This window comes from Fusarium poae, chromosome 3 (genome assembly GCF_019609905.1).
Source record: "Fusarium poae strain DAOMC 252244 chromosome 3, whole genome shotgun sequence".
Taxonomy (NCBI): domain Eukaryota; kingdom Fungi; phylum Ascomycota; class Sordariomycetes; order Hypocreales; family Nectriaceae; genus Fusarium; species Fusarium poae.
The window spans coordinates 4086401-4106862 of NC_058401.1; the positions used below are offsets into that span (position 1 = coordinate 4086401).

At 45.7% G+C, this 20462-nt stretch overlaps 4 protein-coding genes across 4 annotated transcripts; 1 reads left to right on the forward strand and 3 right to left on the reverse strand.

Moving 5' to 3' along the window:
* Positions 1-30: 30 nt before the first annotated feature.
* Positions 31-10108, reverse strand: FPOAC1_008759 (uncharacterized protein; the record flags this gene model as incomplete). The annotated part of the gene is made up of 11 exons (XM_044853194.1): positions 31-157; positions 214-1175; positions 1225-2853; positions 2902-7744; positions 7791-8578; positions 8637-8879; positions 8929-9094; positions 9144-9273; positions 9354-9468; positions 9523-9590; positions 9646-10108. The coding sequence occupies 11 exons, from the start codon at positions 10106-10108 to the stop codon at positions 31-33; spliced, it is 9534 nt and encodes a 3177-aa protein (XP_044705864.1).
* Positions 10109-10739: 631 nt separating this feature from the next.
* On the reverse strand, positions 10740-12272 carry FPOAC1_008760 (uncharacterized protein; the record flags this gene model as incomplete). The annotated part of the gene is made up of 1 exon (XM_044853195.1): positions 10740-12272. One exon carries the CDS (start codon positions 12270-12272, stop codon positions 10740-10742), a length of 1533 nt encoding a protein of 510 aa, XP_044705865.1.
* Positions 12273-12596: 324 nt separating this feature from the next.
* On the reverse strand, positions 12597-13754 carry FPOAC1_008761 (uncharacterized protein; the record flags this gene model as incomplete). The annotated part of the gene is made up of 1 exon (XM_044853196.1): positions 12597-13754. The coding sequence occupies one exon, from the start codon at positions 13752-13754 to the stop codon at positions 12597-12599; it is 1158 nt and encodes a 385-aa protein (XP_044705866.1).
* Positions 13755-16312: 2558 nt separating this feature from the next.
* On the forward strand, positions 16313-18159 carry FPOAC1_008762 (uncharacterized protein; the record flags this gene model as incomplete). The annotated part of the gene is made up of 4 exons (XM_044853197.1): positions 16313-16668; positions 16714-16830; positions 16881-17481; positions 17530-18159. 4 exons carry the CDS (start codon positions 16313-16315, stop codon positions 18157-18159), a joined length of 1704 nt encoding a protein of 567 aa, XP_044705867.1.
* Between the last annotated feature and the right edge of the window lie 2303 nt (positions 18160-20462).

Consider the following 20462-nt stretch of genomic DNA (forward strand, 5'->3'; position numbering starts at 1 on the left):
GGCCCTAAAATGGTCCTCCTTATAGACCTGTCATGGTGCCTGTTTCTCCGAGACATCGCGTGCAGAAATGATGGTCTTTACAATCTCTGCTGCTCGATCCAGGGCCGCCCCAAATCGATCTGCACTGTCAGCAGGGCTGACAAAACACACCTCGACCCTATCAACTATTAGTATGTATAATCATAGTTACCATTCAGAACCAAAGAGACTCACGAATCATCAAAAACAGTATAGCTCATCCACACAGACTCTGGATGCGGCATGGTGAAGCCCGGGTCTTCTGACAACTTCGTTTCCACCATGGTTTGCATAATCAGTTGTGGGTATCCCCTCTTCCAGACAGGATCAGAGAACAGCTCTGGGATCTCTTCATCTTTTTGATCTTGCGACATGACCTCAATCACATCCATAAGCCTGAAATAGTTACGACCCTCGGTTCCTTTGGCGATTTGGGCATTGCACTCGCGTGCGGCCTGCAGGAGTTTGAGACGAGCCTCTGCACGCGGCACGGCATCATCAAGAGCTGCATCGCAAAAGTCCATGACCGACTTGAGAACCACCTGCACGATCTCAGGGCGGCCGAGATGGAAGTGTGCAGTTGATACAGTCTCCCAACTGGCTGGCAAGTAGCCAAAGTAGAGTCGACTGGCCAATTGGATTGTCAGGTCAACAGTCGCTTTGATGGGTGCAGAGCTATCGAGCAAGAATGTTTTTCCAAAACCGTTGATAAAATGTGGGACGTATTGTTTTGTGGATGTGATGGCGAGGTAGTCTTGACGAAGAGTCCCGATGTGACTATCAATATCTTCTGTTGTCACCAACGAGATCTCCTTGAGAGCAGCCGAAGCAACAGTAGTGCTACCATTACTTGCTGCGCGCGCCTCAGGATCAAATGTGTTGATGGCATTCTGCAGTCTCTGTGAAAGCTGAGAAACCGTCATGAGATCAATCATGGAGTGCTCAAAGATAGTCGCCGAGCGTCCATTTGCAGTCACAATGATCTGAGTACATTTATCGTGCCAGCGGTTGAATGAGTCGCCGATATAACCATCACGAACCCGGTCTGCTCGCGTGACAGGGCTATTGTCATCAAGACACATGACGAATACAGAAGCTTCAATAGTTTCGAAATACGCTGCGTTCCTGCTGTCCAAAGCGAGAAGCTTCTGTCGATTCTACAATATGTCAGTCCCATTACAAGTTGAACTTGGCAAAAACACTTACCAATCCCCATGAATCACGGTTGTCGGTCGTCAACATACCAGCCCACGAGTTGTCATTCAAGTCCAAGTCAACGATTGCCTGATACGTTGCTTTGAGCATGCTGTATGAAGCACTTGCTTCAGATGAATGGAGAGGGACCTTGAAAAGATGTCCCTTTCGCAAAACTGCAACGTAGTCATTGTCCGGGTACTTCATCATCTTGTCACAATCGACGTTCGGCTCTCTCACGGCGTTGAATAACCAGGATAATGAATGTCCGCAATTGGCCCTGGTGCCAAGGAAATCGGGTTCCAGCCTCCCTGCGTCACGGTCGGCCTTAAATTCACACAAGGCTATAGTAAGAGCAGCCGCACGTTCTGCCTGGGTGTGAGGCTTCGGACTGTCAAAGTGTGTGCCCATAAAGTTTCCAAAAGGTGCTAGCGGGTAGCGGCGTTTGAGATGTAGGGCTTTGAGAAGTAGGTCGGCGATCCAGCTCTCCACGTTGGGATCATCAGCCTTGACGCGTAGCTCGTTGTAGAGTCTCCGACCAAGACTACCCGGTGCAGCTAGACCATGAGCTTTGCGACTAAGCTCCTCATATTCCTCTCGAGTATGAGAAAAGTGACCGACGCTGTTGAGAAGGTCCTTGACAGCTTCATCTAGATCGACGAGCGGATACCTAGGCAAGTCGCTGCATGTTCGGCAACAATAAAAGTCATGGTTGGTCTTTACCTTATCGCGTTGCGAAAGAGATGCCTCATCCACGACAGGAACATCCTCTTTCGGCTTCGAATGACGGATCTCATCAGGTATGAGTTTGGATCGCGAGGCGACTGTAGCCGTGAGAGCGGTGATGCTACCGGCACCGCTCAATTCCGATGTTTGCAAATTGACCTGGAATGTGCGAACCATCCAATTCTTCAGCTCAATGCTGACAAGGGAATCTAATCCGAGGGTAGCCAAAGACTGACCCACCCGAATCTCCTCCACAGGCCGGTCAAGGAAGACTGCAAACTTGGCGAGTGAAGCATCCTGTATCAGCTGTTCCGCCTCAGCCATAGTCTCGACACTAGCCAATGCCGAGGCAAAGTCAATCTTGTCAGTCTTGGTGGCACCACTGTCCTTCTTCTCCATTGCGAGTGGTAGCTGATTGAAAACGGGATTGTCGAGCAAATACTCGTCGTTGGCTTCCACCATTGACTCGCGTGTGACCGCTTGGATTGATTGGTGCAAACCATCATTTCGAGCAACATCTGTCGCGATGTATTCGAAGTTGGAGAAGAATTCGTCAAAAGAGATATCCATGACACTGTTTTGACGGAGACTTGCCCTAATAGTACTGATTGCAGTCTCATTTTCGGAAGTCTCCAAAGCTCCGTGCGCGTCAATAGAGACGGCGCCGATATTGAGAGAGACATACTGAGTATGCGGGTGGTTGGCATGGGCGCGTGCAAAAGCATCTTGGAAGCCATTGCCGGCTGCATAATTGGATTGACCAGACTTGCCAATGACAGATACAATCGACGACAGGGCCACGAAGAAATCCAAGTCGGGGCTGGCAAAGTACTTGTCAAGATTGATGGTTCCAAAGATCTTTGGTTGCAATGGTATCTTCCATTCGTCAACTGTCATTTGAGAAAAGGTTCGATCCTAGACGAAGTCAGAATACAGTTTATGACATTGGTTAGATCAACTTACCCTCAGTGCCAAGGCTCCCTGTACCACTCCTCTGACAGGAGGTAGCGTACTGCAAAATGATACTGCTTCTCTCATCTGCTCTTCGTTGGTGATATCGCATCTCAGCAAGTGAAGCTTGGCGCCATATGCCTCCACTGCCGCCCTATGTTCAAGTCTTGTCTCCTCATCGATGGTGCGCCTAGAAAGGGAAACAATATGGCCGGCTCCACGAGCAGCAAAGAAGCGACAGATTCTTGAAGGTAGATCGCCAAGACCTCCCGCTACGATATAAGTCCCATCATTCCGGAGTCGAAGAGGTGTCGGCTTTGGTGGTAGACATTTGACTGTTGATGAAGGCTGCGCTGTCAGAACAACCTTGCCGATGTGTTTTCTTGCACTAATCAGGCGAAAGGCATCTTCCAGTTTCTCAATAGGATACGTGTTGATAGGATGTGCTGGTCGAAGTTTGTCTGACCCAACAAGATCAACGATTTCACCAAGCATTTGGTATATCTGTTTGGGCTTTCGCGTAGCCAAAGTCATCAGATCAAAGGTATTGAATGTGATCGATTTTTGGAATGCGGCCATGCTCAATTGAGAGGCCTTCTGAATCTCACTCTTCCCAAGTTCAATAAAGACGCCTAGACTTTTGACGCAATCCAGGCTGTCCCTTAGCATTTCCCCCGTCGACGTGTTGAGCACAACGTCCACGCCCTCACCCTTGGTGGCATACATGATGCTCTGTTTCAACGACCCAGTTTGACTGGAAAAGATGTGGTCTTCCGGGATCCCGTAAGTGTCAACCAGGAACTGCCGCTTTTCGCGATTTCCAACAGTACAGAAGATCTCGGCTTCAATTGACTGGGCAAGTTGGATGGCGGCTTGACCGACAGCTCCTGATGCAGATTGAATGAGAATAGACTGGCCCTGGTCGAGGCGGGACAAGTTCTTGATGCATTGGTATGCCACCACATATGCATAAGCGATCGATGCTGCAGTGCTGTTGCTCATTGAGCTGGGCGTCTTATGGGCAAGATATCCGTTGACGCGCGATAAATTGCTGTACGGTTGAGCACCGAAACCCATAACCCTGTCTCCGACATGATGCGTGTCCCTCATATCGCTACCAACAGCGGTAACAACACCAGCGAACTCGCCAACCATTTGTGTGTCCGAACCGGTTTGTCCCAAGGCCACGCACAGATCCTTGTAGTTCACCCCAAAGGCATCGGACTTGACTTCTATCTGATCGGCTCCTAGATCGGAAGACAAGTCAATGTCCACAAATCGGAGTGAGCTCAGCAATCCAGGAGTGGCAGGTTCGAGCATCAGAGCCCGATCACCCTGATGGGGAGTAGTCTCTGTCTCGACTATTGTGGAGGCTTCCCATCTGCTACGAACCCACTTCAAGGACGTGTTGTCTGGCAATACCCTGGGAATGGACACTCGACCATTCTCGTACGCGAACTCAGGCTCCAAAGACTTTTGATCATGGGCGCCTGGCCAGAAGCATTTTTGTAACATCTCGGACAGTATTCGTCCAGTCACTTCTGGATTGACAGCAGGGTCACGGATGTCAAGGGTAACAAATCCGGTGTTGCCACTTTCACGACGGAGGACTCTGGCGACAGCAGTGACCACGCCCTTGTATGCCGTGGAGATGGGTTCGGGGTTATCTTGAGTAACGACCCAGAGAATCCTGGCCTTTGCGGCTAGGAGCGCGTTGAGTGTCTTGAACAATTGAGGTTGTGGGTCGAGAAGGAGAGGTGTCTCAGCGCGATCGACGACCAGGTAGACAGTCTCCTCATTAATTTGTAGTTGATCCCACTTACAACTGATGATTTGAGAATTGACCGAGGTAGGCTTGATGTTCTTGGATATCGCCTCGATTCCACTACCCGAAATATCACTGACGAGCACAAGTTGCTCACTTCGCGCAGCATGTCCGTTAGTCAACAGTGGCACAGCTTTGGAAACCATCATACTGTTGCGCGCAACATGGATCCCACCGAAGCCGTTTCTGGACAGGATTTTATCCCATTGCTCCCGGTACATCAGCGCAGTGTCCTCCCTGAACTCGTCGTCATGAGCCCACCACCCAGATAGCGTGCCAAAGATAAGACCAATGACCGCGCCTTTAGGTGAATTCTCAACAAGTATAAGGCTTCCACCGGGCCTCAGAAGCTTCCGAACGTGTTCCATTGTGACATCCATCCGCTTCGTTGCATGCAAAACGTTTGATGCCACAATAACATCGTATGTCTCGGGCTGGAAGCCCTGCTTGAGGGGATCCCCCTCCACATCAAGTGTCTTGAACTCCATGTAGGTCTCCCAGTCCACAAATGTGTGACGAGCCTCCTCAAAAAAGCCGCTCGATATGTCGGTGTAAGTGTACTTCTCAATCGGCAGTCCACCGCCACTGTTCTTGTCGGCAATACCACCGAGGAGTCTCTTTGTGCAGCCTCCAGTTCCAGCACCGATTTCCAAAAAGCGGAGACTGGGATTCTTGAATGTGAGAAGCTGAAGGTATGCAACTGCAGCTTCGTAGTCACCGCTGAAGGTTCCGCCCTCATAAGCGCGTATAAGAAGGTTACCTTCGAGCATGACGCTCAATGGCTCAAGAGTACCGCTCAGGATTGCAGGAAGAGCTCTACCGACACGTGCCAGCAGTTGTAGCTCGGGCGCGTTGGTGAGAGCATCAATTCGCTCCAGTATGTTGACTTCGTCCTCAAAGCGCAACCCTGACATGATGTCGTTGTAATAGTCAGAGCTAACCCACTTGTTCATCCATTTGAAGTATTTGATAAGATGAGGGCTTGAGATCTCAATCTTGTTGGCCTCAACGTAGCTTAGTGCATCTCGAATCCAGATGGAAGCGGCCTGGTCGGCTGCACGGAAGCTCTCTTCAGCTTCGATAGCGGATACTTTACTGCCTTCGTAGTTGTATGTCATGTTCTCGCCCAAGCCGAGGGTGATAGAGAGAAAGTGAGAGAATGATGTTTCTTCCATGAAGTCTGCGTCCAGGTTCCATTCCAGTCGGTTCACTTTGTCCTGAACGAAAGGCCTGTTCTCATCCTGATGTGCCTCGCCAATTGCTCTGAGGTTTACCAAAAGTCTGATGACTGGCCTAAGCTGGCCATCAGCCTCTCGCTGAAACACCCAAGATTGGCCAGTCGACGCTTTGAGGCCATCGGGTTCGATCTGCATAGCGGCAGTAAGACTGTCGCCTGCTCGTGCAGAAATCTTGGCATCGATCTCCAGTAGTGTGATCTTAGTTGGCACGCACGGAGCATTGGACACAAATTTCTTGAAGAGTATTCCGCTGAGTTGGTGGACAGCGTCAAGGGTGATTGGGTGGATAACGTGAGGTTTGAAAGAGCGATAGGGCATCAGAGACGCCACGTCTGGAATAATGATGTCGAGAAGACCTTGTTTGTTTCCATACTTGAGAGAATCAATCGGACTGAATGCGCCATCCCATTGGTTGCCAGTAAGTTTGGCAAACTCATAGAACTCAGTCTTGGTCATGTCCAGATCGCAACTCTGTCGCGCGCCGTTCAGAACTTGCATCGACTCTTCTTTCCGCAAATCTGATTGTTTGATGTCATTCACCTCATCATCCTCAGTGTCTTCGTATTCAACCGTAATTTCACCAGAGCAATGCTCGGTCCACGATTCGTTGGCATTGTCATAGGACCAGATCCGGAAAGCCTCCCAGCGACTGCCTTCATACTGACCAGATTTGGACATTGTCAGCTGCACTTCAACTTCACCAGACTTTCCCTCGTTATCCGATTCATTCAGGACAATAGATTTTGAAATGGCCACTTCGCGAAGAATGAATCTCGAGACGGACCGCTGGGCATTTCTTAGCTGCACAAGCTGCTTCATTGCCTCAATAGCCATAGTCAAGTAGCCCGCACCAGGGTACAGAGTGAAGCCCTCAACCACATGGTCCCGGAGCCATGGTAAGTCATCCAAGTTGATGTGATATCTCCATCGAGGCTCGTGGATAGTGCTCCCTGGGTCCAGTAGGCCGAGTAAATCGTGCGGCGCAAACTTCCGAAAGCGATGAGACTTGCTCAGCCGAGACTCATGCCAGAACGGTGCCAGATCCCAAGGGTACTTTTCCAAATCCCTAATGATCTCAGGCTCTGATGCACCGTTCATGTTGAGAACAGCTCCAATGTCTACCTTGAGGCCAAGCTCGAAGACTTTCCCGGCGAGGGACAAAACCGTATGTACAGCGTTTTTATGGCGCACCAGGGCAGACAAATATTCGAACTTGAACTTTTCGCTTCCTGCTTGTGCCAGTGTTTGACGAGCCGGGCCTGCCAAGGCTGGATGAGGGCCAACCTCTACAAAGACGCTGGTGTCCATGCTCACTTCGTTCCTCACTTGATCGTCTCTCAACAAAGTCAAGGCCTGATTGAACTTGACTTGAGAAACGAGGTTTTCCGTCCAGTACTCGGCGCCGAAGTCTGCAGCTTTGATTGTTCCCGTGACGCTTGAGTAGAAGATGACACCACTTCGCACTCGAGAAGACTCAATATTTCGCATTGATTCCTTATAGTCCTGGGCGACTCGCCGCATGTGATGTGAGTGGTATGCTGTATCAACCTTGAGGGCACGTGCAAAGATTCCCTCAGCGTCGAGCAGTGACTTGAGCTCTTCAATGGCAGTCAAGTCCCCAGAGATTGTACTGCTTGCCGGACTGTTTACACAAGCGACACTGACAGTCCCAGTTGTGACCTTGTCGATGTATCGCTGTGCTTCCGTTTCTCCGAGGGCAACTGCCATCATGGAACCAGGCACCTCCGCTACCGCTTTGGCTTTCAGGGAAGCAACACCACGATAATACGCACTGTTTAATGTTAGCAGACTCGTAGCTTGGGTGGTGATTCACTTACACAATGATGGCACTCTCTCTTCTCAAAGCACCAGCCGCATAGGCAGCGGCAACTTCACCTGAGCTGTGTCCAACAACCCGGCTAGGACTTATCGAGAGGCTCTCCAGCAGATCCACGAGCGCAATCTGGATAGCTGTTGTTGCAGGTTGTGAGATTTCGGCCTCTGAGATTCGTGATTCACTCTCTTCTTTGAGAAGTTCGTCAATGAGACTCCATGAGCTTCCTTGCTCTCGTATTGTGTCATCCATAGCCATCATCGAATGCCGGAAACATTGTGACGATCTAATGAGTTCGCGGCCCATAGCATGCCATTGAGCACATTGTCCGGAAAACACAAAGGTCAGTGGAGCATGAGTGGTCGCTCTCTTTGGTAAGACCATTTCGTCTAGTTCTTCCAAGAGCTCCATAGATGTCGATGCGACGATAGCTCGGCGGAATGCAAGTGTAGATCTGTGGACTCCCAACGTGTATGAGAGACCGCGCAGGGTATGGAGATTCAGCTCATGATTGACTGCCCACTTCTTGAGGTTCTCTGAGGTTGACAATAATGCTTTTTCGGTTGATGCACTAAGAACAAACAGCTTTGGAGCACAATCGTCGGTCTTAGTACCGTTGGATGCTCCGTTTGATGTGTCATTAGATGTACCATTAGAGATATCATCGGGATCTTTCAAATCTGGGGCCTGAAGGATAACGTGACAGTTGGTTCCACCGTAGCCAAAGGAGTTGAGTGACACACGAGCAAGGCCATTATGTGGTATTGGCAGCTTCGTAAGCTCACTGGGGATCTGCGAAAATACACAGTTAGACTTCTCATACTTAGTTTGACGACATATAATGACGTACCTTGATCTTCTTCTCATATAGCTTCAGTGAAGGTTTTGGTTTCACAAAGTTGAGCGTGGCAGGAATTTGGCCATACTTCAGGACGAGTATAGACTTCAATAGACCGGCAATGCCAGACGTGGCCTCCAGATGTCCAATGTTCGTTTTGACTGATCCAACGTATAGGTCATCTGTTCTACCAGAGTCTTCGCAGAATACCTTGGATATAGATCCTATTTCCTCGCGGTCACCTGCCTGTGTTCCCTATCCGTTCCTGTCAGCATTGATCTCTCTGTACCTTTGCAACACTCACAGTGCCATGAGCCTCAACGAAGGAAGTGTCGGCTGGATTTAGCCCAGCCTCTTGGTACACACGTCGGGAGAGTGCTGCCTGTGCTTCGCCACTTGGCGTGTTGAGGCCGGGAGTTTTGCCGTCTTGGTTCATGCCTGAATTGGCAATGATGGCGTGTACTCGGTCACTACCAAGTTGGTCAGCATGCCAAGCAACTTCAAGGAATAGAAACCTACCCATCCTTGAGTGCGTTGTCCAATCTTTTGAGGACGATAGTGGCGACGCCTTCGCCGCGGCCATATCCTGCGCCTCTCGAGTCAAATGCATATGACTTTCCATCTGGGTTGAGCATTCCCATGCCGCTCACTGCATACTTATGAGCGATCCATTCGTATGTAGCATGGATATCTCCCGCTTGTACGCTAGGGGTGTCACCAAGTACTCACTTATGCTTAGAAGATCCGGCTGGATAACGAGCTGAGAGCCACCCACCAAGGCGAGGTCCGACTCGCCTGATCGGAGGCTCTGACATGCCTGATGCAAGCCAACAAGACTGCCAGACTATGGATAGTTAGCAACTCACTTGCCCGGTAACTCGGTCCTCAGATGACATACGCATCCGGTATCAATCGTCATACAGGGACCCCGCAGGTCGAAGCAGTATGATACCCGGTTTGAGAGAACTGACGTGATGTAAGCTGCCAAGTATTGTCATGACTGATAGCTGCATTCACTCACTAGACTCTCCCGTTCCATTGAGGTGCGTTCTCCCAATTGTGGACAGATCTTTATGCCCCATCCGGTCATAACTCCTCTCGAATATGCTCGCATACACACCGGTGTTCGAGCCACGCAGTGTTTCAACGGGTATACCAGCATCTTCCAGTGCCTCATAAGTCGTCATGAGGAATAGTCGCTGCTGGGGGTCCATAGAATTTGCCTCCCCACTAGAGATTCCGAAGAATTTGGCATCAAACTGAGAGATGTCATCTTGTAGGAAATATCCATGCTTGGTTACCATTGACTGCTTTGCGTCTGGGTAAGCGTCGAACCACGCATCCGCGTTCCATCGATCTTTGGGTATCTCTGTCTGTCCATTGCGGCTCTCCGACAAGAGTTTCCATAGATTGTCCAAGTTGTTGGCTCCGCCCGGGAGCCTACAACCGACTCCAATGATAGCAATCGGGGCTGGAGGGCTCATGGTTGACACAACAGTTGGGTGGTTTTAGATTTGGCAATATCGAAAGGGTTATCAAAAGCCTTGATGTGTATATTCGTTTCAATGGCGGTGCATTATATAAACCTTTCCATTTGGCCACGCATCATCCCGGCAAACCAAGGACTTCCCCTCTTTGAAGGATTTCAAACGAAACCTCTCCTGGCTTGTGGTTTCGATCTATCGCCATTATCATCCGTCCTGGAAGGACAATAGCCTGAATTATCCGGTATTGAGAAGCGAGAACCGAAAATAGATCGCACTTGGATCATCCTCAGATGATATGGTAGTTGAGCGGGCCGCTGTCCTGTTCTGGGCAAATTCGGGATCAGCACCTCCTTGCGGTTAGGTACAGCATCAAAGACCTATTGGCTTTCAGTGTGTAGGTGATCACGAAATCTAGATAGTACTCACATATAAGAGACGGGACGTCAGAGAAGTCTATCATGTATGCAGGTAAGACTTAGACATTTAACCTGCCAATGGCGACTCAAAACACATTGCATTATCTCCGAAGGATCCCTAGGTTGCATCAACTATCGAAGCTAAAGTGTTTTGTAACGTCTATTGGGCGGTGTTCGATGAGCCGCATAATGTGCTTTCCAGGAATCAAATCCTACAGCTTGCTTGGCCGAGGCCTATCCGAGAGGCCGGCTAAATGCTCCTCGGCCAGAGCCCAAGTTTCAGGCGGTAGAATTCCCATCATCCAGGTATTTCCTTGGCCATCTTTGCCGCCCACTTGGAACATATTGCGAATGTGCGTGTTGTGCTCTAGCGTAGTCCACTGGTGCCAGGAGATCTTCCCAGGAGACTTTCCATGGCCAGCTGCGGCGGGAGTAATAACCGCGGAAGAAAAGTCGATGGAATCGAAAAAGCCCATCTTGCTGAAGTTGGACACGACCAGAATAAATGAGTCTTCGGCGGCAAAAATCGCCGGGTTCTCTCTATCCTTCTCGTACGACTCCCGCAGGAGATGTAGTTGCGCGTGTACTTGCGGCTCCCTGGTCAGAGTCGCCACAGACTCTCTCACCAACAACGCGGTTCTCGCTAGCGGCTGATGTCGAAGCGCCTGTAGAGTGGTGTTGGTCGAGGTTGAAAAGGTCGCATTGGCGATAAAGACAGGGCTAGAATCGGGCTTTTCCTTGCGCTGGGGGAATGTTTCCGGTAAGCAATGTCTCGCCTCGTACATCCCCATGACATGGACGGGCCGATCCGCCGCAGGAAGGATGCTGCAACAGAGTCGCGCGGCCCAAACAGACAAAATATCAGCGTCGCTTACAAACTGTCCATTGTACAGAGCTCCCTTGGGAATGACTTTGAGAGTATCCGAGTCTTGGCCGCCGATGAAATCCATCTTGATCTTGTGCACAGCAGATTCTGGCAGCACAAGCATGCGTCGCACTGTCACTGGGTACGCTTCAACGTGCTCCAAGTATTTGTCGTAGGTCTTTTTGAAGGCTTCAGGGCTCAGCTTCATACTCGACAGAGCATAAGGTTCGTTGGGCGGAGCTGACCCAATATCCTTCAAAGGGTCGTCGAATGCACCCATGAAAGGTGGAATCTCGTCGTAGCGTCCGTCCAGATCCATTGACCAGGCCAGGACCAGACCTTTGATCCCCATAAAGTCGCAGACGACGTGAGCCCAGCGGATACTAATCAATGTCGCATCGTTGAAGAGAGCTATGTGGACGCCGATGACAGGCTCCTGGCGACGAACGTGTTCATCAAAGTCAAGTCCCCATTCGGGACCAACGGTCAAGGGTTTGAATTGGCCTGTGATGCCTGGAAACAGTTCGGCCTTGCCTCTTGCCCTGGGGAGGTTTTTCGCGATAGGATGATCAGTGGTTCTTATTGGGAAAGTCTCCTCAGAAAATTGAAATGCCGGTCGGTCGTTGGTGTATTTTCTTGGTGCATGAATCTCAAGCTTTCCCGTGTCATTAAATTGCAAGCGACCGCCCAACTTTCTCCAATCGCCCTGGTTGAGGAGATGTGTAAGAGCTGCGCATATCTTCTTTGTGTCTAGGACTGCATCAAATCGCAGAGTCCAGTGTTGCATATACCGATTGATGGGGGAGTCGTCGAATTCATGCAATGGGTATATAATTTCAGATGAAGGCATCGGGTTGGGAGTAATAGAGTCGGAAGGCATTGCAGTGTCGTTTGTGAATGACTTGTTGAGCGTTGGTTGAAGCTGGAATATCTTGCATGACTGATTGAGAGGTGCCAAAATGCCCTGTAAGTTACTCGACCCTTTGTGGAACTGTAGGTGACTCGTCCACTAGAGATTCCCCGCATTACAGTGCTTTGTCGGGCCGCTTTCCGGCGGTTAGAGGGTCAAGTTTAGGCAGATGTTGCTGCAGGGCATTCATTCATCCGCCTAGAAATCCTTGGCCGAACCGGCAATATCTTGATGTTGCTGGGTAGGTAATGAAGTATACAATTGATTGCATCAGCCAGCAGTATCTACCTCATTCTATCCCATGTCTGGACCGATGAGAGCCCGAGCAAACAGACTAAATTTTCCACCACTTCCTCCATCAAAAGAAAAATCGATAAACGCATCAGGATGTTGATAGTTACGGAGAAACTGCCTATTAAAACCATAGTTGTGCTCCGCCACTTTATCATCATGGTTTCGGAACCAATCAAGGAATGCCCCGATAATCATGGCAACATTCTCGATCCAAAATGCCATTTCTGCGTATTGACTGAAGCCGGGGAGCTGTACGATGAGCGCGTTCAAGGCATCATTGCCGACATCGTGAGTCAACGACTTTGCCAGGCTGGACAGTTCCCTCATCGCTTGAATAAGCTTATCATACCAATCAGAAGAGCTCTGGTCGGCTTCCCAACAAATAATAGTCCCGCAAACAGCTTGACTGACGTTGCCTTGATGCAGATCAGGCGTGTTAGATGGGAAATTCCGTATCGTGCCAGTAACGACAGACCCGAATTCGGGAGTCTTGTGCGAAATGCCGTGATTTTGATCATCTCCCCATCCCCATGAGAAGTAAATCTCATCTTTACCGAGTTCGCCAGACTTTTTGTAGCACTTGAAGATTTCCGGTTTCAGCCAGACGCGCACATAGCCTGTGTCGGTCACATCAACCTTTTCTGGGGGAGGATCAATAAACATGGTGACACCTCGACCGAGAGCTGAGGAAGCAGTCACGAATGTTTCAGTTGGTTCAATTGTGCCATCGGGTTGAACTTGTTCGGACGACACCGCCCGGATATGAGGCTGGAGAACCGTTTCCTCTCCAAGCTCTCTGACCTGATCATTGAACTGCTCCCTGGTAAGAGGTGCATCATCAGGCATGCTCATGATACCATTTGGGGCGTTGAAGGCAGCAAAGTTGCGAGAGCGGGCAGCAGCCTTGGCCTCGGAGCAGATCTGGCCCAGAGCAACGATTTCCTCTTCGCTCTCCGTCATGATTATAAAAGGTCTGACAGCCAAGTTTTCGAGGTCTGTCAGTTCATGACCCTTGCCGCGGCGAGCGATGCCGTGAAGTGCTGAAGCGAGGAGTAGGTTACTGCCTGGCTTAAGACCTGCAGTCTTCTGTGGTGTAGCCTTGGTCTCAAGCCATGATCTGAACCGTTCGATTCGGTCTTCAGCAGTAATGGTAGCCATAATTTAGAAGCAGTAAAGACAGTCGAATACTGTATATGTAGAGCAAATGATTGCGAGTTCCTGCTCTCGCTTCTGTGTCATGGCGGTACATTATATAGGCAATCGGTAGCTCAGACACTTTGTCTTCCATGGCATTCCAAGAGATACTCTTTCGATAGAGCTAAGTTCAGCTGATCACTATTGAGGTGTCTGTTTCTATATGTCGGTGTGAGTATGTGCCCATTTTGTGAGGGAGGAAAGCCTGATCTCTCTGAGACCTGCATTTCCATTGCATTTCACTCCGCTGTCTCAACTTATACAACCAATAGATGTTATAAAAGACAAAAAAAACGAATCATAGATCTCATATCAGCGTATTTTACTGGGCGTCGAACCTGTAGATTTTGCGTGCCGTGTCTCATTGTTGAGGCCATACAAGACGCGTCGGCTTCTACTTTCAGAGATATATGTAACGGAACTTGAATAGATTGTTTGTCTTTAAACCCCGTTTCAGCATTAGCAAACCTTTTCTCGAAATAAAAAGCCAATACCTTAGAAAAGTCTCTCGTTAATAGCTCATCAAGACTTGATCCGTGGATTTGCCACGGGCGTGAGACAAGATTCATTTATGAAGAATGTGTGGCTTCTGGTATGTAGCGTGTATTTGAACAGGCACCACACATACATGCTATCAGCTTGGCTCGCACATTTATTTCACACTCATTGTTGGAAATACTTCAATCATATCCTGATACTTGCTTTTCCTGTAATGATTGGAATTGTTTGTCTCGGTTTGTTGTGAAGGTCAATTGAAGAGGGTGCTTGTGTGATGGATTGAAAGTCAATGGGGAGAGGTCCAGCTGTTTTGGATGCAGATTAATATTTGCTTCGCCTTCATTGTCCGAGTGATGTGCCCTTACACATGCAGGGTTCATTGTTGCTTGTAGTTGTTCACGTTTCAAGTTATTCTTTGTATAGTGCGTTTAACGGCAATTGACTGTCAATAGATATGAAGGGTTCAATTACAATCAAAAGAAGATAACAGCTTTAATAGGATGTATTTACAATGATAAAATATCTCTTTGTGGCATATTTGCATTTCCTTGACGGTCGGTCCAGTCATAGGTTAGGTCAAGGGTAGGTCTCACAAGTTGAAACCACCAAGAGACTCAAAATGTTATTATCGCCAAACTTTAATAGATTATTTGTATATCTCGGTTCAATGCGCTTGGATATGGCGAAACTTTCCACCTATCATGATACTCGAGCCTTTGCTTATGTTCGAACAGCATAATGGAACTTTGCGAACATTCAACACGTGGGTATCAAGGCAAACCCCGTCAATACTTTCAGCAAAATGAAATGGCTGGATTTTGCCGCTCATCGGCAACGGCTTGATTAACCTTAACTCAAACGTACAAGTAGCACGAGGATTTGGCGAAACGTTACGCAAAATTTGTATGGCAGCATTCCAGCCGAGTCCCCCGAAACCCTTGAAGATATTGCACTTGCTGGGTTAGGTGAAAGCCATGGAAGCTCGTTCATTTTAGATAATTATGGCGGCCGCTAAAAACGCCCTCGATTGAGAGGTGTGGCGTTCTCGAAGCTTTCTTCATGGTCTACTTTGGTTTAGTCGGGTGACCCGAGACGCGTATGTAGTCACAATCCATCGTGAGGCTTAGACTTTTGCTAGTAAGACACTCTTTATGACGATCCATCAAATATCTATGCGGCTCGCCGGTTTTAACAGCGGTCGACCAGGAATGTACTCTACCTGGTACGATCGGTGTATGACGACCCTGTATTTCATGGATACCTGCAGATCTTAGGGTAATCACAAAGATCCCATCCATCAGCCGACTACCTACCTACCTTCCAGTCTATAGAGTAGTATTATCGAGAAGCGATATCAAGAAAAGACCCCAAGGCAAAAGATCCTCGGTTGGAAGCATTTCCCTTGTCCTTTTGTAGTGTTAAAAAAGAAACGATGACGACAACAGGCAAGGGTCAGTACGTGTCCAAAAGTCTCGCCATGAGGGGTCAACTGCCGTAATCAAGATCGACACCTCCAAATGCTATAGTAAGCTAGTCTTAGTCTGGTCTGGCTGGTCTGACTCTCACAATAAGCGAACAAAAGATCCCGAAGCGATAACAACGAATCTGAGCGATTGACTGGTCAAGAAACAAAAGCATTGACAGAACAATTGGAGATCTCTCTAGAAGAGGAAGGTCTCTTGACATTTCTCCAATTCTCCCGACCCAACACTTGTTGCAAAGATCGAGCCGGGACTTTTGAGGCTTGTCCCCCATGCGCTGTTCCTCTTGGGGCAGTCCAACCCATGGTCATCATGGTACATGGGTAATGCAAGATGCCGTTCGAACCGTTTTTCCTTTCGGTGATGCCTGGTTCAACAGTTGAGATGCGAAATGCCGTGTTCCGTGCTGTGACATCAGTACCAAATGACGCGAGTATTGCCTCTTGAATGGGTGTTACTATCCTGTGCGCGTTTTCTTATATAAGATCCCCCAGCCTTGGCTTTTTCTCGTTGCATAACCACACTATCCCGTGATTGTCCAAAATGCGATTCAGTCTCATCACCGGCGGTTTTCTGGCGCTTGGCTCTTTTGTCGAGGCTGGTTTCAACCAGGGCGCCATCAAAGCCTTCAACCGTCCTCACCCCCGTCATTACGACCAGAAGCGCGCGCCTGTCCCTCCAAAGCCGTCTTTTGACAAGAGAGCCAAGTCCAAGTTCTTGAACAAGAATTCGGAAAAGTTTGCAGTAAACGGATCTGCTATTCCCGAAGTGGATTTTGATGTTGGCGAGTCTTACGCTGGACTTTTGCCCATTTCTCAAGACCCTGATGAGGAGAGAGAGTTGTTCTTTTGGTTCTTTCCCAGTACCAATCCCGATGCTGGAGAAGAGGTTCTCATCTGGTTAGTCAACTAAATATTCATCATACAACAAAACTAACTGTTTAGGTTGAACGGTGGTCCTGGATGCAGTTCGCTTAGCGGTCTTTTGACTGAGAATGGTCCTTTCTTGTGGCAGCAAGGCACTCTTGCCCCTACACCCAACTCATACAGCTGGACCAACTTGTAAGTTTTGAATTTCAACATCCTCTGACTCGATATGCTGACTCAATCAGGACCAACGTCATTTGGATTGAGCAACCTGTCGGTGTAGGCTACAGTCAAGGCAAGCCCAACATCACCAACGAAGTAGAACTCGGCTTGCAATTTATTGGTTTCTGGCGTAACTTTATCGATACCTTCGATCTCAAGGGTGCCACAACCTACATCACCGGCGAGTCTTATGCAGGCTACTATGTTCCTTACATTGCCGACGCCTTCATCACAGCTGCCGATGATGATTACTACAAGCTGGGCGGTGTAGCCATCAACGATCCCATCATTGGAGATGGCACACTTCAGCAGCAAGCTGTCATCCTCCCCTTCATTGAGTACTGGGAGAAGCTGTTTTACCTCAATGAAACAACAATGAATGCTCTCCGCTGGACACACCAGCACTGTGGATTTGACAAGTATCTTGAGAAATACGGAACTTTCCCCCCGCCTGAGGGAAAATTTCCTGTCTTGCCGGATCCTTATCTGGACACCAAGAACTACACTTGTGATATGTTTGACTGGGGTTACGCTGCTGCTCTTGACCAGAACCCTTGCTTCAATATTTATCATATTACTGATACTTGCCCTACCACTTACAGCCAACTGGGAATTGTCAACTCGGTACGTCTCTCCACTTGATAATACAAACACAATACTAACGGGAAATAGGGTGACTATTCTCCTCCTGGTTCTGAAGTCTACTTCAACCGCACAGACGTCAAGAAGGCTCTTCACGCCCCTGTAGACACTACCTGGTATCAATGCACTCGTAACAATGTCTTTGGTTTCGGCAACCCCAACTCTACTCGCAGCGACACATCTCTTGCTCCCGCTCAAAACGGCGTCCTCAAGCGCGTCATTGAGCACACCAACAACACTATTATCGGTGTAGGCCGCTTGGACTACATCCTTCCCCCCAATGGAACACTCTTTGCTCTGCAGAACGTTACCTGGAACGGAAAGCAGGGATATCAGAAGTACCCTCAAGACAAGCAGTTCTACGTACCCTTCCACCCTGAATATAACGGCGGACGGCTTAGTGAGGCGGGCATTGTTGGACAGTGGGGATACGAGCGTGGCTTGACCTACTACGAGGTTCAACTCGCAGGACATGAGCTTCCTGGATACAGCGCTGGTGCGGGATACCGTGTTGTTGAGGCTTTGCTTGGAAGGATCAAGAACCTGGGAGTTGTTGAAGACTTTACCACGCAAAAGGGTGATTATCAGGGCAATGGTACGTCGATGAGTATGAGGGGCTTGAACCCGCTGGAACATCCTTATGGGCCCAATTACTATTAAAAGGGCGTCTAGTTTGATGTGAAGCCAGTCTAGATAATTGAAAAGAAACCAATCATGTTTTTTCAAACAACAAGAAATCAAATCTAACCATTTCATGTAAATGGAAGAATTCAAAAAGTAAAGCTATTTCCGTTTAGTGCCGCAACGCAGCGTTGGACTTGGATGGAAATCATTCTCAATAGTCCTTAATATTCTTTATTTAATTTTTTTTTTTATAATAGCTTAAGCTTTTATCTTCTTAGTTTCTTTAAGGTTATTAATAAAGATTAATCTATTTATATAAATTAAATTTTTAATAAAATATTAAGTTAAGGTTTCTTTTAAAACTCTAGGTTTTTTAATATAAATATAACTTATATAATATAAACTCTATAATATTAATAACTTATAAAAAAAGCTTCTATTAAGCTATATAAATAATAATAACTTTTTTTTTTATAACCTTAATTAATTATTTATTTAAAATAACTATTTATTATTTAATTAATTTATAATATTAATTTAAATTACTTTAAAGAGGAATTAATATTATAATAGGGTTTAAACTTATAACCTTTAAGGGGTCTTTAGCTATACATTAGGACCTGCTCTAGGGGGATTTATCTAAAAATCTTATAATCTTTTAAAGAAAAGGATAAGCTTTAGTCTTATATTAATATAGGTTCTATTTTTAAGAATCTACCTAGCTATCTTTAAGTCTTATTATAATTTTAAAGCTTCTCTTAAGTAATTACCTAGATTAAAAATAGCCTAAACTTATAATTAATCTATTTATAAGAATCCCTTAAATAACTTTATAGTCCTAAAGATTATACTTAAGAACTTATATAATAAACCTAGTCTTATATATAAAGGTATACTTTATTTAACTAAAGCTAGTTTATTAGCCTTTAGCTCTTTTATAAAGGAATAAAATAATATACTCCTAATAATCTAAGCTATATAGCTATAAGTAGCCTAGCTAGAAAAACTTATAGTATTATAGAAAAAAGAATAAGAACTTTTTATATTAATTAAAAGGGAAAAACCTTATAAAAAAGCCTTAAGATCTTATTAAGACTCTAAGGCTTTTATTTTTAATAATAAAAAGGAAATCTATATCTAGAATATTACTTAATTAACTCTTTTTACTACCTTTTAGAAAAGAGATATATAATTAAATAATTTAGCTTAAGCCTTTATAAGTATAAAAAAGTATTACTAAAAGGATTATAAGAAGATCTTTATTACCTTAGATAATATAAATATAGAAGGAAGAATAAGATAAGACTAATACCTTAATAAACTCCTTAAGAGTCTCTATAGAAATACTAAGGAAGACTAAAAAGCTTTTAAGGAATAATTATTATCCTTAATTAAGAACTTTATTAACTATAAACCTCTACTAATAAAGTAATTAAAATATATAAAATAATAAAAAAATTAATTTCTTTAGAATTTTTATTAATATCTAGACTTTATTAAAAAGAATTTCTTATAGCCTTTTAAAAGATAATAAATATTATTATTTTATACTAAACTGCTTTTATCCCTTTAAAAATATATCTCTTTATATTCCCCTGAGATTTTAAATATTTATAAGATAATAATTATATTAGCTATATACTTTTAGGACTTTATAAGGGGTAAAAGTAAAAAATAATTAAAAGAATTAATATCTAGTTAACTTAATAAAAGCTAAAAGAGATATTAAAACTAAGGTAACTAGAAATCTTATTAATTATAAGATAACTCTAGGAATTATACTTAAAGCCCTTAAGTGCCTAAGTTAATAGGGTATTAATACCTTATAAGATAAAAAAACCTTATTAATTTAAAGATAAGAAAGTAATTTACTTACTATAATTATAATAATAAAGAGTATTTTATTTTTTAATACCTTAAGAAAGATAATTATTCTATTTAAAATTATTAAGAAAAAGGGAAATAGTTAATAAAATAACTTATTTACTAATTATACTCTTAAAACTCTAAGTTAAAAAAGCTTTTATTACTTTATATTTAATTTATAGCTAAAAGACCTTTAATATAGAGATAATCCTAAATTTAAGTATAAAGGCTAATTTAATTAGTAAATAATTTATTATCTTATAAAGGCTTAAACCTATTAAGGTTAATAAGCCTTCTTTTTATATTATTAGTAATATACTACTATAAATAAAATATACCTAGCTTATACTAATTATACTAAAGGATTATAATAAGAAGGTTAAAAGGATTATCTATATATATATTAGGATTAAAAAGGACTTAAACCTTACTAAAGAACCTTTCTTATTAAGAGAGAATACTTTAAAGGATTT